Source organism: Oncorhynchus gorbuscha, linkage group LG13 (assembly GCF_021184085.1).
Source record: "Oncorhynchus gorbuscha isolate QuinsamMale2020 ecotype Even-year linkage group LG13, OgorEven_v1.0, whole genome shotgun sequence".
In the NCBI taxonomy this organism is placed as follows: Eukaryota; Metazoa; Chordata; class Actinopteri; order Salmoniformes; family Salmonidae; genus Oncorhynchus; species Oncorhynchus gorbuscha.
Window position 1 is genome coordinate 93,535,755 of NC_060185.1, and position 13,549 is coordinate 93,549,303.

The 13,549-nt window shown below is 46.9% G+C and overlaps 1 protein-coding gene across 2 annotated transcripts in view; it reads right to left on the reverse strand.

The window, feature by feature from the left end:
* arap3 (ArfGAP with RhoGAP domain, ankyrin repeat and PH domain 3) overlaps positions 1-13,549 on the reverse strand; it is a 70,758-nt gene that overhangs the window by 17,262 nt on the left and 39,947 nt on the right. For both annotated transcript variants that reach the window (XM_046296168.1, XM_046296169.1), the window contains 7 exons: positions 5,710-5,860; positions 4,686-4,790; positions 3,979-4,132; positions 3,489-3,591; positions 2,360-2,558; positions 1,993-2,056; positions 1,577-1,740 (listed from right to left, as the gene is read on the reverse strand). In XM_046296168.1, coding sequence (XP_046152124.1) covers positions 1,577-1,740; positions 1,993-2,056; positions 2,360-2,558; positions 3,489-3,591; positions 3,979-4,132; positions 4,686-4,790; positions 5,710-5,860 — 940 coding nt within the window. The remainder of the gene's footprint in view (positions 1-1,576; positions 1,741-1,992; positions 2,057-2,359; positions 2,559-3,488; positions 3,592-3,978; positions 4,133-4,685; positions 4,791-5,709; positions 5,861-13,549) is intronic.

Sequence of the window (13,549 nt, forward strand, 5' to 3'; positions counted from 1 at the left end):
TTATGAGAGTCCTGTATTGTATACTTTAACAGGGGGGGATTACCTCCACTGAAAATGTATTAAATGCTGTGGATCCTATCACTGGAAAATGCAGAATCCTCTATCCCTGTGTAATGGAGCAGAATACCCAGACTCTTCCCTGTGTAATGGAGTAGAATACCCAGAGGATAGAGGATTCTGCATTTTCTAGTGATCTTGTGGATCCTTACTATACTGTGTAATGGAGTAGAATACCCAGACTCTTCCCTTACTATACTGTGTAATGGAGTAGAATACCCAGACTCTTCCCTTACTATACTGTGTAATGGAGTAGAATACCCAGACTCTTCCCTTACTACACTGTGCAATGGAGTAGAATACTACTACACTGTGCAATGGAGTAGAATGACTCGTCCCTTACTATACTGTGCAATGGAGTAGAATACCCAGACTCTTCCCTTACTATACTGTGCAATGGAGTAGAATACCCAGACTCTTCCCTTACTATACTGTGTAATGGAGTAGAATACCCAGACTCCTCCCTTACTATACTGTGTAATGGAGTAGAATACCCAGACTCTTCCCTTACTATACTGTGTAATGGAGTAGAATACCCAGACCCTTCCCTTACTATACTGTGTAATGGAGTAGAATACCCAGACCCTTCCCTTACTATACTGTGTAATGGAGTAGAATACCCAGACTCTTCCCTTACTATACTGTGTAATGGAGTAGAATACCCAGACTCTTCCCTTACTATACTGTGTAATGGAGTAGAATACCCAGACTCTTCCCTTACTATACCGTGTAATGGAGTAGAATACCCAGACTCTTCCCTTACTATACCGTGTAATGGAGTAGAATACCCAGACTCTTCCCTTACTATACCGTGTAATGGAGTAGAATACCCAGACTCTTCCCTTACTATACCGTGTAATGGAGTAGAATACCCAGACTCTTCCCTTACTATACCGTGTAATGGAGTAGAATACCCAGACTCTTCCCTTACTATACTGTGTAATGGAGTAGAATACCCAGACTCTTCCCTTACTATACTGTGTAATGGAGTAGAATACCCAGACTCTTCCCTTACTATACTGTGTAATGGAGTAGAATACCCAGACTCTTCCCTTACTATACTGTGTAATGGAGTAGAATACCCAGACTCTTCCCTTACTATACTGTGTAATGGAGTAGAATACCCAGACTCTTCCCTTACTATACTGTGTAATGGAGTAGAATACCCAGACTATTCCCTTACTATACTGTGTAATGGAGTAGAATACCCAGACTCTTCCCTTACTATACTGTGCAATGGAGTAGAATACCCAGACTCGTCCCTTACTATACTGTGCAATGGAGTAGAATACCCAGACTCGTCCCTTACTATACTGTGTAATGGAGTAGAATACCCAGACCCGTCCCTTACTATACTGTGTAATAGAGTAGAATACCCAGACCCGTCCCTTACTATACTGTGTAATAGAGTAGAATACCCAGACCCTTCCCTTACTATACTGTGTAATGGAGTAGAATACCCAGACCCGTCCCTTACTATACTGTGTAATGGAGTAGAATACCCAGTCTCTTCCCTTACCATACTGTGTGATGAAGGCGATGCAGCTGTCTACGATGATGGGGATATCATTCCTGCTGAGCTGCTGTTCTCTCAGGGTGTTGCCCTTCCCTCCAGCAGCTCTCTGGATGTCTGCGTACCACAGGGAGAAGTCTAACCGACCCATCCCCTGGAGGTGTAGTGTCCTGGGGTGGGACATGTCGATACTCAAGGAGGTGAAGTTTCAGAGAAAATCACTACTGTAAAATCACTACTGTAAAATCACTCAATCCAGCTCCCCCAAAAAATGTATTTTCATGGTCAAATTATTCTCATTCTGGAATTTCCATTCCCCCCTGGCTGGGTATAATTTAGGTGTCAAACTAGCCTTGATATGTTGACATACTTGTGTAATTACATATGTATTGAATGAAAACAGGAAGAGACTGAAAACCAACCTTCCTTTTTCAACCAAAACCAGAATTTCCTTCTTCTCATGGTTTTGGTTCTCAGTTACTATACCTAGGAGACAAACACAGAACAAATGGAAGACGGACCAAATCACTCATCAGCAGACAGTTGCTCAAAGAAAACAGTGCTTGGTGTAGTTAAGGCAGAGAAATGTCTCAAGCTGGCAGTAGGCTTTCTCTTTATAGTCGGCCGGGTTTTCAATGACTATAGTACTTCCTTTGTTGTCAGCTTTATTGCAATTCCTAGTTGGGGCATAACATGGTCAATGTTTCAGTAAGGAGTTGCCAAACAGTATTTGAGCAACTGCATTTCCACACAGTGCCAGTAAAGCTTTGGTCAGGACAGGAGACTCACTGAGCTCTTGCAGACGTTTAAGGTTGATAATGTCCTCAGCTGCTCCGTCATTCCCTGGGCAGATGAACAGGTTAGACTTCTGAAGGACAAAATAGCCCTCTTTCCACTGAGAAGGGTCCCGCATGGCCTTGTAACGCAGCACTCCCACCCGCTCAAACTCCCTCGCTAGCAGGCAGTGGCAGCTTAAAGGTGTGGCGGCCTGAGGAAGACAACACAGGAAGTGGTTCAAATACAGGAGGGAACACTGAACAGACACATCCCAGGCTAGTACAGTACATAGACAGTGTTGGTTAGAAAGGAGGGAACACTGAACAGACACATCCCAGGCTAGTACAGTACATAGACAGTGTTGGTTAGAAAGGAGGGAACACTGAACAGACACATCCCAGGCTAGTACAGTACATAGACAGTGTTGTTTAGAAAGGAGGGAACACTGAACAGACATCCCAGGCTAGTACAGTACATAGACGGTGTTGTTTAGAAAGGAGGGCACACTGAACAGACATCCCAGGCTAGTACAGTACATAGACAGTGTTGGTTAGAAAGGAGGGCACACTGAACAGACATCCCAGGCTAGTACAGTACATAGACAGTGTTGGTTAGAAAGGAGGGCACACTGAACAGACATCCCAGGCTAGTACAGTACATAGACAGTGTTGGTTAGAAAGGAGGGCACACTGAACAGACATCCCAGGCTAGTACAGTACATAGACAGTGTTGGTTAGAAAGGAGGGCACACTGAACAGACATCCCAGGCTAGTACAGTACATAGACAGTGTTGGTTAGAAAGGAGGGCACACTGAACAGACATCCCAGGCTAGTACAGTACATAGACAGTGTTGGTTAGAAAGGAGGGCACACTGAACAGACATCCCAGGCTAGTACAGTACATAGACAGTGTTGGTTAGAAAGGAGGGCACACTGAGCAGACATCCCAGGCTAGTACAGTACATAGACAGTGTTGGTTAGAAAGGAGGGGACACTTCACTGTAAAGGGGGGGGGGCTTTATGCAGAGGGACATTACAACGTTGTGAGCTGGAAGAGCTCTAACTACATCAGTAAAGCTGAGAATTGGCCGTATCAGTGCGCCGGCATTGCACTCTGTGGGGATAGAAAGTCATCTCATACCTTTCCGATGGCCTTGACCCAACATTGCAGCGCATCAGGAGTTTCCAATCCAAACTGATAGAGCTTCTCTGAGGACAGGTACAGTTGAAACGTATAGAGGAACCTACAACAACACCCAGGAACATACGTGAAGGGCATTAGATCAACACTAGTTGGTAGATTTTTTTAATTATTTTATTTAACCAGGCAAGTCAGTTAAGAACATATTCTTATTTTCAATGACGGCCTGGGAACAGTGGGTTAACTGCCTGTTCAGGGGCAGAACGACAGATTTGTACCTTGTCAGCTCGGGGGTTTGAACTCGCAACCTTCCGGTTACTAGTCCAACGCTCTAACCACTAGGCTACCCTGCCGCCCCCAGATGCCTGTACATTGAGTGGGTGGCAGTGACCATTTCAAGCTAAATATATCCTTTCCACGTGCGTGTTGTGAGATAGACAGTGCGATTGGCCGCCTACGTTAGTTACTGTGCCGTGATTGGTCCTCTAACCTGTCGATGAAGCCGTTGTTGTTGCAGGAGTCCGGCCTGCTGACCCCCAGACAGACGATGTCTTTGACGTTGATCTTCATGCTTGGATCAGGACATCGGTCCGACTCGTAGAACAGAAGAGACCTCTCCACCGTGCACCAGTACTTCTGGAAATCTGGAGGGGGGGGGGCAGATAAATAACAGCAGAAATATACCCTGTTACTGTCTTGATAGTCATGCGTTGCCACACTTCAGAATCTCCATCTTTCGGCTTTTAGAGCAAACAAATGCAATGAAGAAGACGGTAAATCGAGGTACCTTTCTAAATAAATTCACTTTTTCAATTTTATGACGGGCTGTATTTTTAAAGAGAAATAAACTACAAGTCACTATGAGTAACTTTCTAAATCACAAAACTCTGTTTTACTGTACAGACTCCAGCCACTAACAGTGAGTAGTGTATTTCCTAACAGAACAGTATTGGCACAGTCAGTATTTTGTCCTATAAAGTACTTTGTTCTCTACAGGCCTTTATACTGATGTTACTGAGGAGGCACTATTCCTCTATTCAACCCGTGCCAAGTGGTGTGCTGTTATCACCCATCAACACACACACACACACACACACACACACACACACACACACACACACACACACACACACACACACACACACACACACACACACACACACACACACACACACACACACACACACACACACACACCTTCTCGGGTTTTCCTGGATAATGTCCCTTTGTTCATTGAGGCTGACTTGTAGAGGTAGCCGGAGTGCAGCACGGCCTGCATAATCTCATCATAGACACTGTGGTCTGAGGAAAACAGCAGAGAACAACATGACGAAGATATGGACAAGTTTTGAGTCTAGCCATCACGTTGTGGTCTAAGGCAAACAGGGCAAAACATTAAGTCAAACTTTATAACACCTTTCATGAATAAGTCATAATAAAAACACATTTACAAGACGATACATACTTTAGAAATGATAAGAAACGCGATGCTTCATTTCATTTAACTTACTAATTGAAATGCGGATGGGTTGTTTAGAAAGGTTTCTGTTTTTAAAATACGTCCATTATTCTAGTTGTGCTGTTTGAACAGAGAAAGCTTGAACTCTGTTAATCTTTTACTCCAGCAGCTCTCCAAGAGAACATACAGAGAAAGACCCAACTGTTACATCACAAAGGCTCGGCTAGCAAAACGGTTCCAGGATACACAAACCTGCAACAAAACACTCAAAAACTTCCAGAAAAGCAGCTCTGGGTGAATTTTTAAATTTGACCTATATTTAACTAGGCAAGTCAGTTAAGAACCAATTCTTATTTTCAATGACAGCCTAAGAACAGTGGGTTAACTGCCTTGTTCAGGGGCAGAATGACAGATTTGTAACTTGTCAGCTCGGGGGTTTGAACTTCCAACCTTCTGGTTACTAGTCCAACGCTCTAACCACTACGCTGCCCTGCGGCCCCAAATACCTTTACGATGTAATAATTTCACAGAATTCTTTAAAAAAAAATGTAATCACAGAAATATAAAAATGTATGTATAGATTTCACAAACTGGACAGACAGATGTTCTGATGATAACCATCCAAAAGGTTATCTGGGTTTCTTTATCAAACCATTGCCGGTTGCTGAGTTACACGACCTTATACTGCACGGTCGCATAATAGTGACATAACGCAGTAAAAATAATGTCCAGGAGGGAGATAAAGCCTGTCCCCTGCCTTACCCGAGGTGTCCTGTGAGCGGGAGTATTCCTGAGACAGATGCTTGTCATATCCATTAGAGGCAGCGAGGCGGGATCGGACCGCCTCTGCCTCGGTAAAGATCTGGGTGACTGTCTTCAGCAGGTTCTGCTGGGTCACAGCAGTACACAGAACCTACCGGGTAGAGGGAGAGAGAGAGAGAGAGACAGAGAGAGAGACAGACAGAGAGAGAGACAGACAGACAGAGAGACAGACAGACAGAGAGACAGACAGAGAGAGAGAGAGAGACAGAGAGAGAGAGAGAGAGACAGAGAGACAGACAGAGAGAGAGAGACAGAGAGAGAGAGAGAGAGAGAGAGACAGAGAGAGAGACAGAGAGAGAGAGAGAGAGAGAGAGAGAGACAGAGAGAGAGAGACAGAGAGAGAGAGAGAGACAGAGAGAGAGAGAGAGAGAGAGAGAGAGAGAGAGAGAGAGAGACAGAGAGACAGAGAGAGAGAGACAGACAGAGACAGAGGGAGAGACAGAGACAGAGAGAGAGGAAAGCATTAGGCTGATGCACCACTAAAAGCATCCACAGTCACGGGGACAGACATTCAGCCCAAATTCCCAAAAGTCCCCTCTCCATTCAATTGCCCCCCTAAATGTGTCTCCACCCCCCCCCCCCTTTTATCTCCTCTAATTCTTATAGTTTCAAAAGCACATTCCATGTCATTATTGTTGGGGTAAAAGTCTAGCTGCATGATAGGTTACAGATACTAAAACTACCACCAATACCATCTAGTCTAAATGTGTATCCTTACAGACAGAAAAATACATGATTTCACATGATGAAAATCACATGACTTTCCACATGTGAAATCATGTTTTTGTTGTAAGGATACACATTTAGACTAGAAGTGTTTTTTGGAAGGCTTCACGTGTGCTCACGTTTAATTTAAATCACATTAAATTCACATGTGATCACGTGAAATTCATGTGTTTCTACTGTAAGGGTAGGGTCCCTCCTCCATGTGTTTCTACTGTAAGGGTAGGGTCCCTCCTCCATGTGTTTCTACTGTAAGGGTAGGGTCCCTCCTCCATGTGTTTCTACTGTAAGGGTAGGGTCCCTCCTCCATGTGTTTTTACTGTAAGGGTAGGGTCCCTCCTCCATGTGTTTCTACTGTAAGGGTAGGGTCCCTCCTCCATGTGTTTCTACTGTAAGGGTAGGGTCCCTCCTCCATGTGTTTCTACTGTAAGGGTAGGGTCCCTCCTCCATGTGTTTCTACTGTAAGGGTAGGGTCCCTCCTCCATGTGTTTCTACTGTAAGGGTAGGGTCCCTCCTCCATGTGTTTCTACTGTAAGGGTAGGGTCCCTCCTCCATGTGTTTCTACTGTAAGGGTAGGGTCCCTCCTCCATGTGTTTCTACTGTAAGGGTAGGGTCCCTCCTCCATGTGTTTCTACTGTAAGGGTAGGGTCCCTCCTCCATGTGTTTCTACTGTAAGGGTAGGGTCCCTCCTCCATGTGTTTCTACTGTAAGGGTAGGGTCCCTCCTCCATGTGTTTCTACTGTAAGGGTAGGGTCCCTCCTCCACGTGTTTTTACTGTAAGGGTAGGGTCCCTCCTCCACGTGTTTTTACTGTAAGGGTAGGGTCCCTCCTCCACGTGTTTTTACTGTAAGGGTAGGGTCCCTCCTCCACGTGTTTTTACTGTAAGGGTAGGGTCCCTCCTCCACGTGTTTCTACTGTAAGGGTAGGGTCCCTCCTCCACGTGTTTCTACTGTAAGGGTAGGGTCCCTCCTCCATGTGTTTCTACTGTAAGGGTAGGGTCCCTCCTCCATGTGTTTCTACTGTAAGGGTAGGGTCCCTCCTCCATGTGTTTCTACTGTAAGGGTAGGGTCCCTCCTCCATGTGTTTCTACTGTAAGGGTAGGGTCCCTCCTCCATGTGTTTCTACTGTAAGGGTAGGGTCCCTCCTCCATGTGTTTCTACTGTAAGGGTAGGGTCCCTCCTCCATGTGTTTCTACTGTAAGGGTAGGGTCCCTCCTCCATGTGTTTCTACTGTAAGGGTAGGGTCCCTCCTCCATGTGTTTCTACTGTAAGGGTAGGGTCCCTCCTCCATGTGTTTCTACTGTAAGGGTAGGGTCCCTCCTCCATGTGTTTCTACTGTAAGGGTAGGGTCCCTCCTCCATGTGTTTTTACTGTAAGGGTAGGGTCCCTCCATGTGTTTTTACTGTAAGGGTAGGGTCCCTCCATGTGTTTTTACTGTAAGGGTAGGGTCCCTCCTCCATGTGTTTTTACTGTAAGGGTAGGGTCACTCCTCCATGTGTTTTTACTGTAAGGGTAGGGTCCCTCCTCCAAGTGTTTTTACTGTAAGGGTAGGGTCCCTCCTCCATGTGTTTTTACTGTAAGGGTAGGGTCCCTCCTCCATGTGTTTCTACTGTAAGGGTAGGGTCCCTCCTCCATGTGTTTCTACTGTAAGGGTAGGGTCCCTCCTCCATGTGTTTTTACTGTAAGGGTAGGGTCCCTCCTCCATGTGTTTTTACTGTAAGGGTAGGGTCCCTCCTCCATGTGTTTCTACTGTAAGGGTAGGGTCCCAACATGTGTTTTTACTGTAAGGGTAGGGTCCCAACATGTGTTTCTACTGTAAGGGTAGGGTCCCTCCTCCATGTGTTTTTACTGTAAGGGTAGGGTCCCTCCTCCATGTGTTTTTACTGTAAGGGTAGGGTCCCTCCTCCATGTGTTTTTACTGTAAGGGTAGGGTCCCTCCTCCATGTGTTTCTACTGTAAGGGTAGGGTCCCTCCTCCATGTGTTTCTACTGTAAGGGTAGGGTCCCTCCTCCATGTGTTTCTACTGTAAGGGTAGGGTCCCAACATGTGTTTTTACTGTAAGGGTAGGGTCCCAACATGTGTTTCTACTGTAAGGGTAGGGTCCCTCCTCCATGTGTTTTTACTGTAAGGGTAGGGTCCCTCCATGTGTTTCTACTGTAAGGGTAGGGTCCCTCCATGTGTTTTTACTGTAAGGGTAGGGTCCCAACATGTGTTTTTAATGTAAGGGTAGGGTCCCAACATGTGTTTTTAATGTAAGGGTAGGGTCCCTCCATGTGTTTTTACTGTAAGGGTAGGGTCCCTCCATGTGTTTTTAATGTAAGGGTAGGGTCCCTCCATGTGTTTTTACTGTAAGGGTAGGGTCCCTCCATGTGTTCTACTGTAAGGGTAGGGTCCCTCCTCCATGTGTTTCTACTGTAAGGGTAGGGTCCCTCCTCCATGTGTTTCTACTGTAAGGGTAGGGCCCCTCCTCCATGTGTTTCTACTGTAAGGGTAGGGTCCCTCCTCCATGTGTTTTTACTGTAAGGGTAGGGTCCCTCCTCCATGTGTTTCTACTGTAAGGGTAGGGTCCCTCCTCCATGTGTTTCTACTGTAAGGGTAGGGTCCCTCCTCCATGTGTTTTTACTGTAAGGGTAGGGTCCCTCCATGTGTTTTTACTGTAAGGGTAGGGTCCCTCCTCCATGTGTTTTTACTGTAAGGGTAGGGTCCCTCCTCCATGTGTTTTTACTGTAAGGGTAGGGTCCCTCCTCCATGTGTTTTTACTGTAAGGGTAGGGTCCCTCCTCCATGTGTTTTTACTGTAAGGGTAGGGTCCCTCCATGTGTTTCTACTGTAAGGGTAGGGTCCCTCCATGTGTTTCTACTGTAAGGGTAGGGTCCCAACATGTGTTTCTACTGTAAGGGTAGGGTCCCAACATGTGTTTCTACTGTAAGGGTAGGGTCCCTCCTCCATGTGTTTCTACTGTAAGGGTAGGGCCCCTCCATGTGTTTCTACTGTAAGGGTAGGGTCCCTCCATGTGTTTCTACTGTAAGGGTAGGGCCCCTCCTCCATGTGTTTCTACTGTAAGGGTAGGGCCCCTCCTCCATGTGTTTCTACTGTAAGGGTAGGGTCCCTCCTCCATGTGTTTCTACTGTAAGGGTAGGGCCCCTCCTCCATGTGTTTCTACTGTAAGGGTAGGGTCCCAACATGTGTTTCTACTGTAAGGGTAGGGTCCCTCCTCCATGTGTTTCTACTGTAAGGGTAGGGTCCCTCCTCCATGTGTTTCTACTGTAAGGGTAGGGTCCCTCCATGTGTTTCTACTGTAAGGGTAGGGTCCCTCCTCCAAGTGTTTCCACTGTAAGGGTAGGGTCCCTCCTCCATGTGTTTCTACTGTAAGGGTAGGGTCCCTCCTCCATGTGTTTCTCTTTGTAAGTGTATGGTCCCTCCTCCATGTGTTTCTACTGTAAGGGTAGGGTCCCTCCATGTGTTTCTACTGTAAAGGTAGGGTCCCTCCATGTGTTTTTACTGTAAGGGTAGGGTCCCTCCATGTGTTTTTACTGTAAGGGTAGGGTCCCTCCATGTGTTTCTACTGTGAGGGTAGGGTCCCTACTCCATGTGTTTTTACTGTAAGGGTAGGGTCCCTCCTCCATGTGTTTTTACTGTAAGGGTAGGGTCCCTCCTCCATGTGTTTCTACTGTAAGGGTAGGGTCCCTCCTCCATGTGTTTTTACTGTAAGGGTAGGGTCCCTCCTCCATGTGTTTCTACTGTAAGGGTAGGGTCCCTCCTCCATGTGTTTCTACTGTAAGGGTAGGGTCCCTCCTCCATGTGTTTCTACTGTAAGGGTAGGGTCCCTCCTCCATGTGTTTCTACTGTAAGGGTAGGGTCCCTCCTCCATGTGTTTCTACTGTAAGGGTAGGGTCCCTCCTCCATGTGTTTCTACTGTAAGGGTAGGGTCCCTCCTCCATGTGTTTCTACTGTAAGGGTAGGGTCCCTCCTCCATGTGTTTCTACTGTAAGGGTAAAGTCCCTCCTCCATGTGTTTTTACTGTAAGGGTAGGGTCCCTCCTCCATGTGTTTCTACTGTAAGGGTAGGGTCCCTCCTCGATGTGTTTCTACTGTAAGGGTAGGGTCCCTCCTCCATGTGTTTCTACTGTAAGGGTAGGGTCCCTCCTCCATGTGTTTTTACTGTAAGGGTAGGGTCCCTCCTCCATGTGTTTCTACTGTAAGGGTAGGGTCCCTCCTCCATGTGTTTTTACTGTAAGGGTAGGGTCCCTCCTCCATGTGTTTTTACTGTAAGGGTAGGGTCCCTCCTCCATGTGTTTCTACTGTAAGGGTAGGGTCCCAACATGTGTTTTTACTGTAAGGGTAGGGTCCCAACATGTGTTTTTACTGTAAGGGTAGGGTCCCAACATGTGTTTCTACTGTAAGGGTAGGGTCCCAACATGTGTTTTTACTGTAAGGGTAGGGTCCCAACATGTGTTTCTACTGTAAGGGTAGGGTCCCTCCTCCATGTGTTTTTACTGTAAGGGTAGGGTCCCTCCTCCATGTGTTTCTACTGTAAGGGTAGGGTCCCTCCTCCATGTGTTTCTACTGTAAGGGTAGGGTCCCTCCTCCATGTGTTTCTACTGTAAGGGTAGGGTCCCTCCTCCATGTGTTTTTACTGTAAGGGTAGGGTCCCTCCTCCATGTGTTTCTACTGTAAGGGTAGGGTCCCTCCTCCATGTGTTTCTACTGTAAGGGTAGGGTCCCTCCTCCAAGTGTTTCTACTGTAAGGGTAGGGTCCCTCCTCCATGTGTTTTTACTGTAAGGGTAGGGTCCCTCCATGTGTTTCTACTGTAAGGGTAGGGTCCCTCCTCCATGTGTTTCTACTGTAAGGGTAGGGTCCCTCCTCCATGTGTTTCTACTGTAAGGGTAGAGTCCCTCCTCCATGTGTTTCTACTGTAAGGGTAGGGTCCCTCCTCCATGTGTTTTTACTGTAAGGGTAGGGTCCCTCCTCCATGTGTTTCTACTGTAAGGGTAGGGTCCCTCCTCCATGTGTTTCTACTGTAAGGGTAGGGTCCCTCCTCCATGTGTTTCTACTGTAAGGGTAGGGTCCCTCCATGTGTTTTTAATGTAAGGGTAGGGTCCCTCCATGTGTTTTTACTGTAAGGGTAGGGTCCCTCCATGTGTTTTTACTGTAAGGGTAGGGTCCCTCCTCCATGTGTTTCTACTGTAAGGGTAGGGTCCCTCCTCCATGTGTTTCTACTGTAAGGGTAGGGTCCCTCCTCCATGTGTTTGTACTGTAAGGGTAGGGCCCCTCCTCCATGTGTTTTTACTGTAAGGGTAGGGTCCCTCCTCCATGTGTTTCTACTGTAAGGGTAGGGTCCCTCCTCCATGTGTTTGTACTGTAAGGGTAGGGCCCCTCCTCCATGTGTTTTTACTGTAAGGGTAGGGTCCCTCCTCCATGTGTTTCTACTGTAAGGGTAGGGTCCCTCCTCCATGTGTTTTTACTGTAAGGGTAGGGTCCCTCCTCCATGTGTTTTTACTGTAAGGGTAGGGTCCCTCCTCCATGTGTTTTTACTGTAAGGGTAGGGTCCCTCCTCCATGTGTTTTTACTGTAAGGGTAGGGTCCCTCCTCCATGTGTTTCTACTGTAAGGGTAGGGTCCCTCCTCCATGTGTTTCTACTGTAAGGGTAGGGTCCCTCCTCCATGTGTTTTTACTGTAAGGGTAGGGTCCCTCCTCCATGTGTTTCTACTGTAAGGGTAGGGTCCCAACATGTGTTTTTACTGTAAGGGTAGGGTCCCAACATGTGTTTCTACTGTAAGGGTAGGGTCCCAACATGTGTTTCTACTGTAAGGGTAGGGTCCCTCCTCCATGTGTTTTTACTGTAAGGGTAGGGTCCCTCCTCCATGTGTTTTTACTGTAAGGGTAGGGTCCCTCCTCCATGTGTTTCTACTGTAAGGGTAGGGTCCCTCCTCCATGTGTTTCTACTGTAAGGGTAGGGTCCCTCCTCCATGTGTTTCTACTGTAAGGGTAGGGTCCCTCCTCCATGTGTTTCTACTGTAAGGGTAGGGTCCCTCCTCCATGTGTTTCTACTGTAAGGGTAGGGTCCCAACATGTGTTTTTACTGTAAGGGTAGGGTCCCAACATGTGTTTCACTGTAAGGGTAGGGTCCCTCCTCCATGTGTTTTTACTGTAAGGGTAGGGTCCCTCCTCCATGTGTTTCTACTGTAAGGGTAGGGTCCCTCCTCCATGTGTTTCTACTGTAAGGGTAGGGTCCCTCCTCCATGTGTTTTTACTGTAAGGGTAGGGTCCCAACATGTGTTTTTAATGTAAGGGTAGGGTCCCTCCATGTGTTTTTAATGTAAGGGTAGGGTCCCTCCATGTGTTTTTAATGTAAGGGTAGGGTCCCTCCATGTGTTTTTACTGTAAGGGTAGGGTCCCTCCATGTGTTCTACTGTAAGGGTAGGGTCCCTCCTCCATGTGTTTCTACTGTAAGGTTAGGGTCCCTCCTCCATGTGTTTCTACTGTAAGGGTAGGGCCCCTCCTCCATGTGTTTTTACTGTAAGGGTAGGGTCCCTCCTCCATGTGTTTCTACTGTAAGGGTAGGGTCCCTCCTCCATGTGTTTCTACTGTAAGGGTAGGGTCCCTCCTCCATGTGTTTTTACTGTAAGGGTAGGGTCCCTCCTCCATGTGTTTTTACTGTAAGGGTAGGGTCCCTCCTCCATGTGTTTTTACTGTAAGGGTAGGGTCCCTCCTCCATGTGTTTTTACTGTAAGGGTAGGGTCCCTCCTCCATGTGTTTTTACTGTAAGGATAGGGTCCCTCCTCCATGTGTTTTTACTGTAAGGGTAGGGTCCCTCCTCCATGTGTTTCTACTGTAAGGGTAGGGTCCCTCCTCCATGTGTTTCTACTGTAAGGGTAGGGTCCCTCCATGTGTTTCTACTGTAAGGGTAGGGTCCCAACATGTGTTTCTACTGTAAGGGTAGGGTCCCAACATGTGTTTCTACTGTAAGGGTAGGGTCCCTCCTCCATGTGTTTCTACTGTAAGGGTAGGGTCCCTCCTCCATGTGTTTTTACTGTAAGGGTAGGGTCCCTCCATGTGT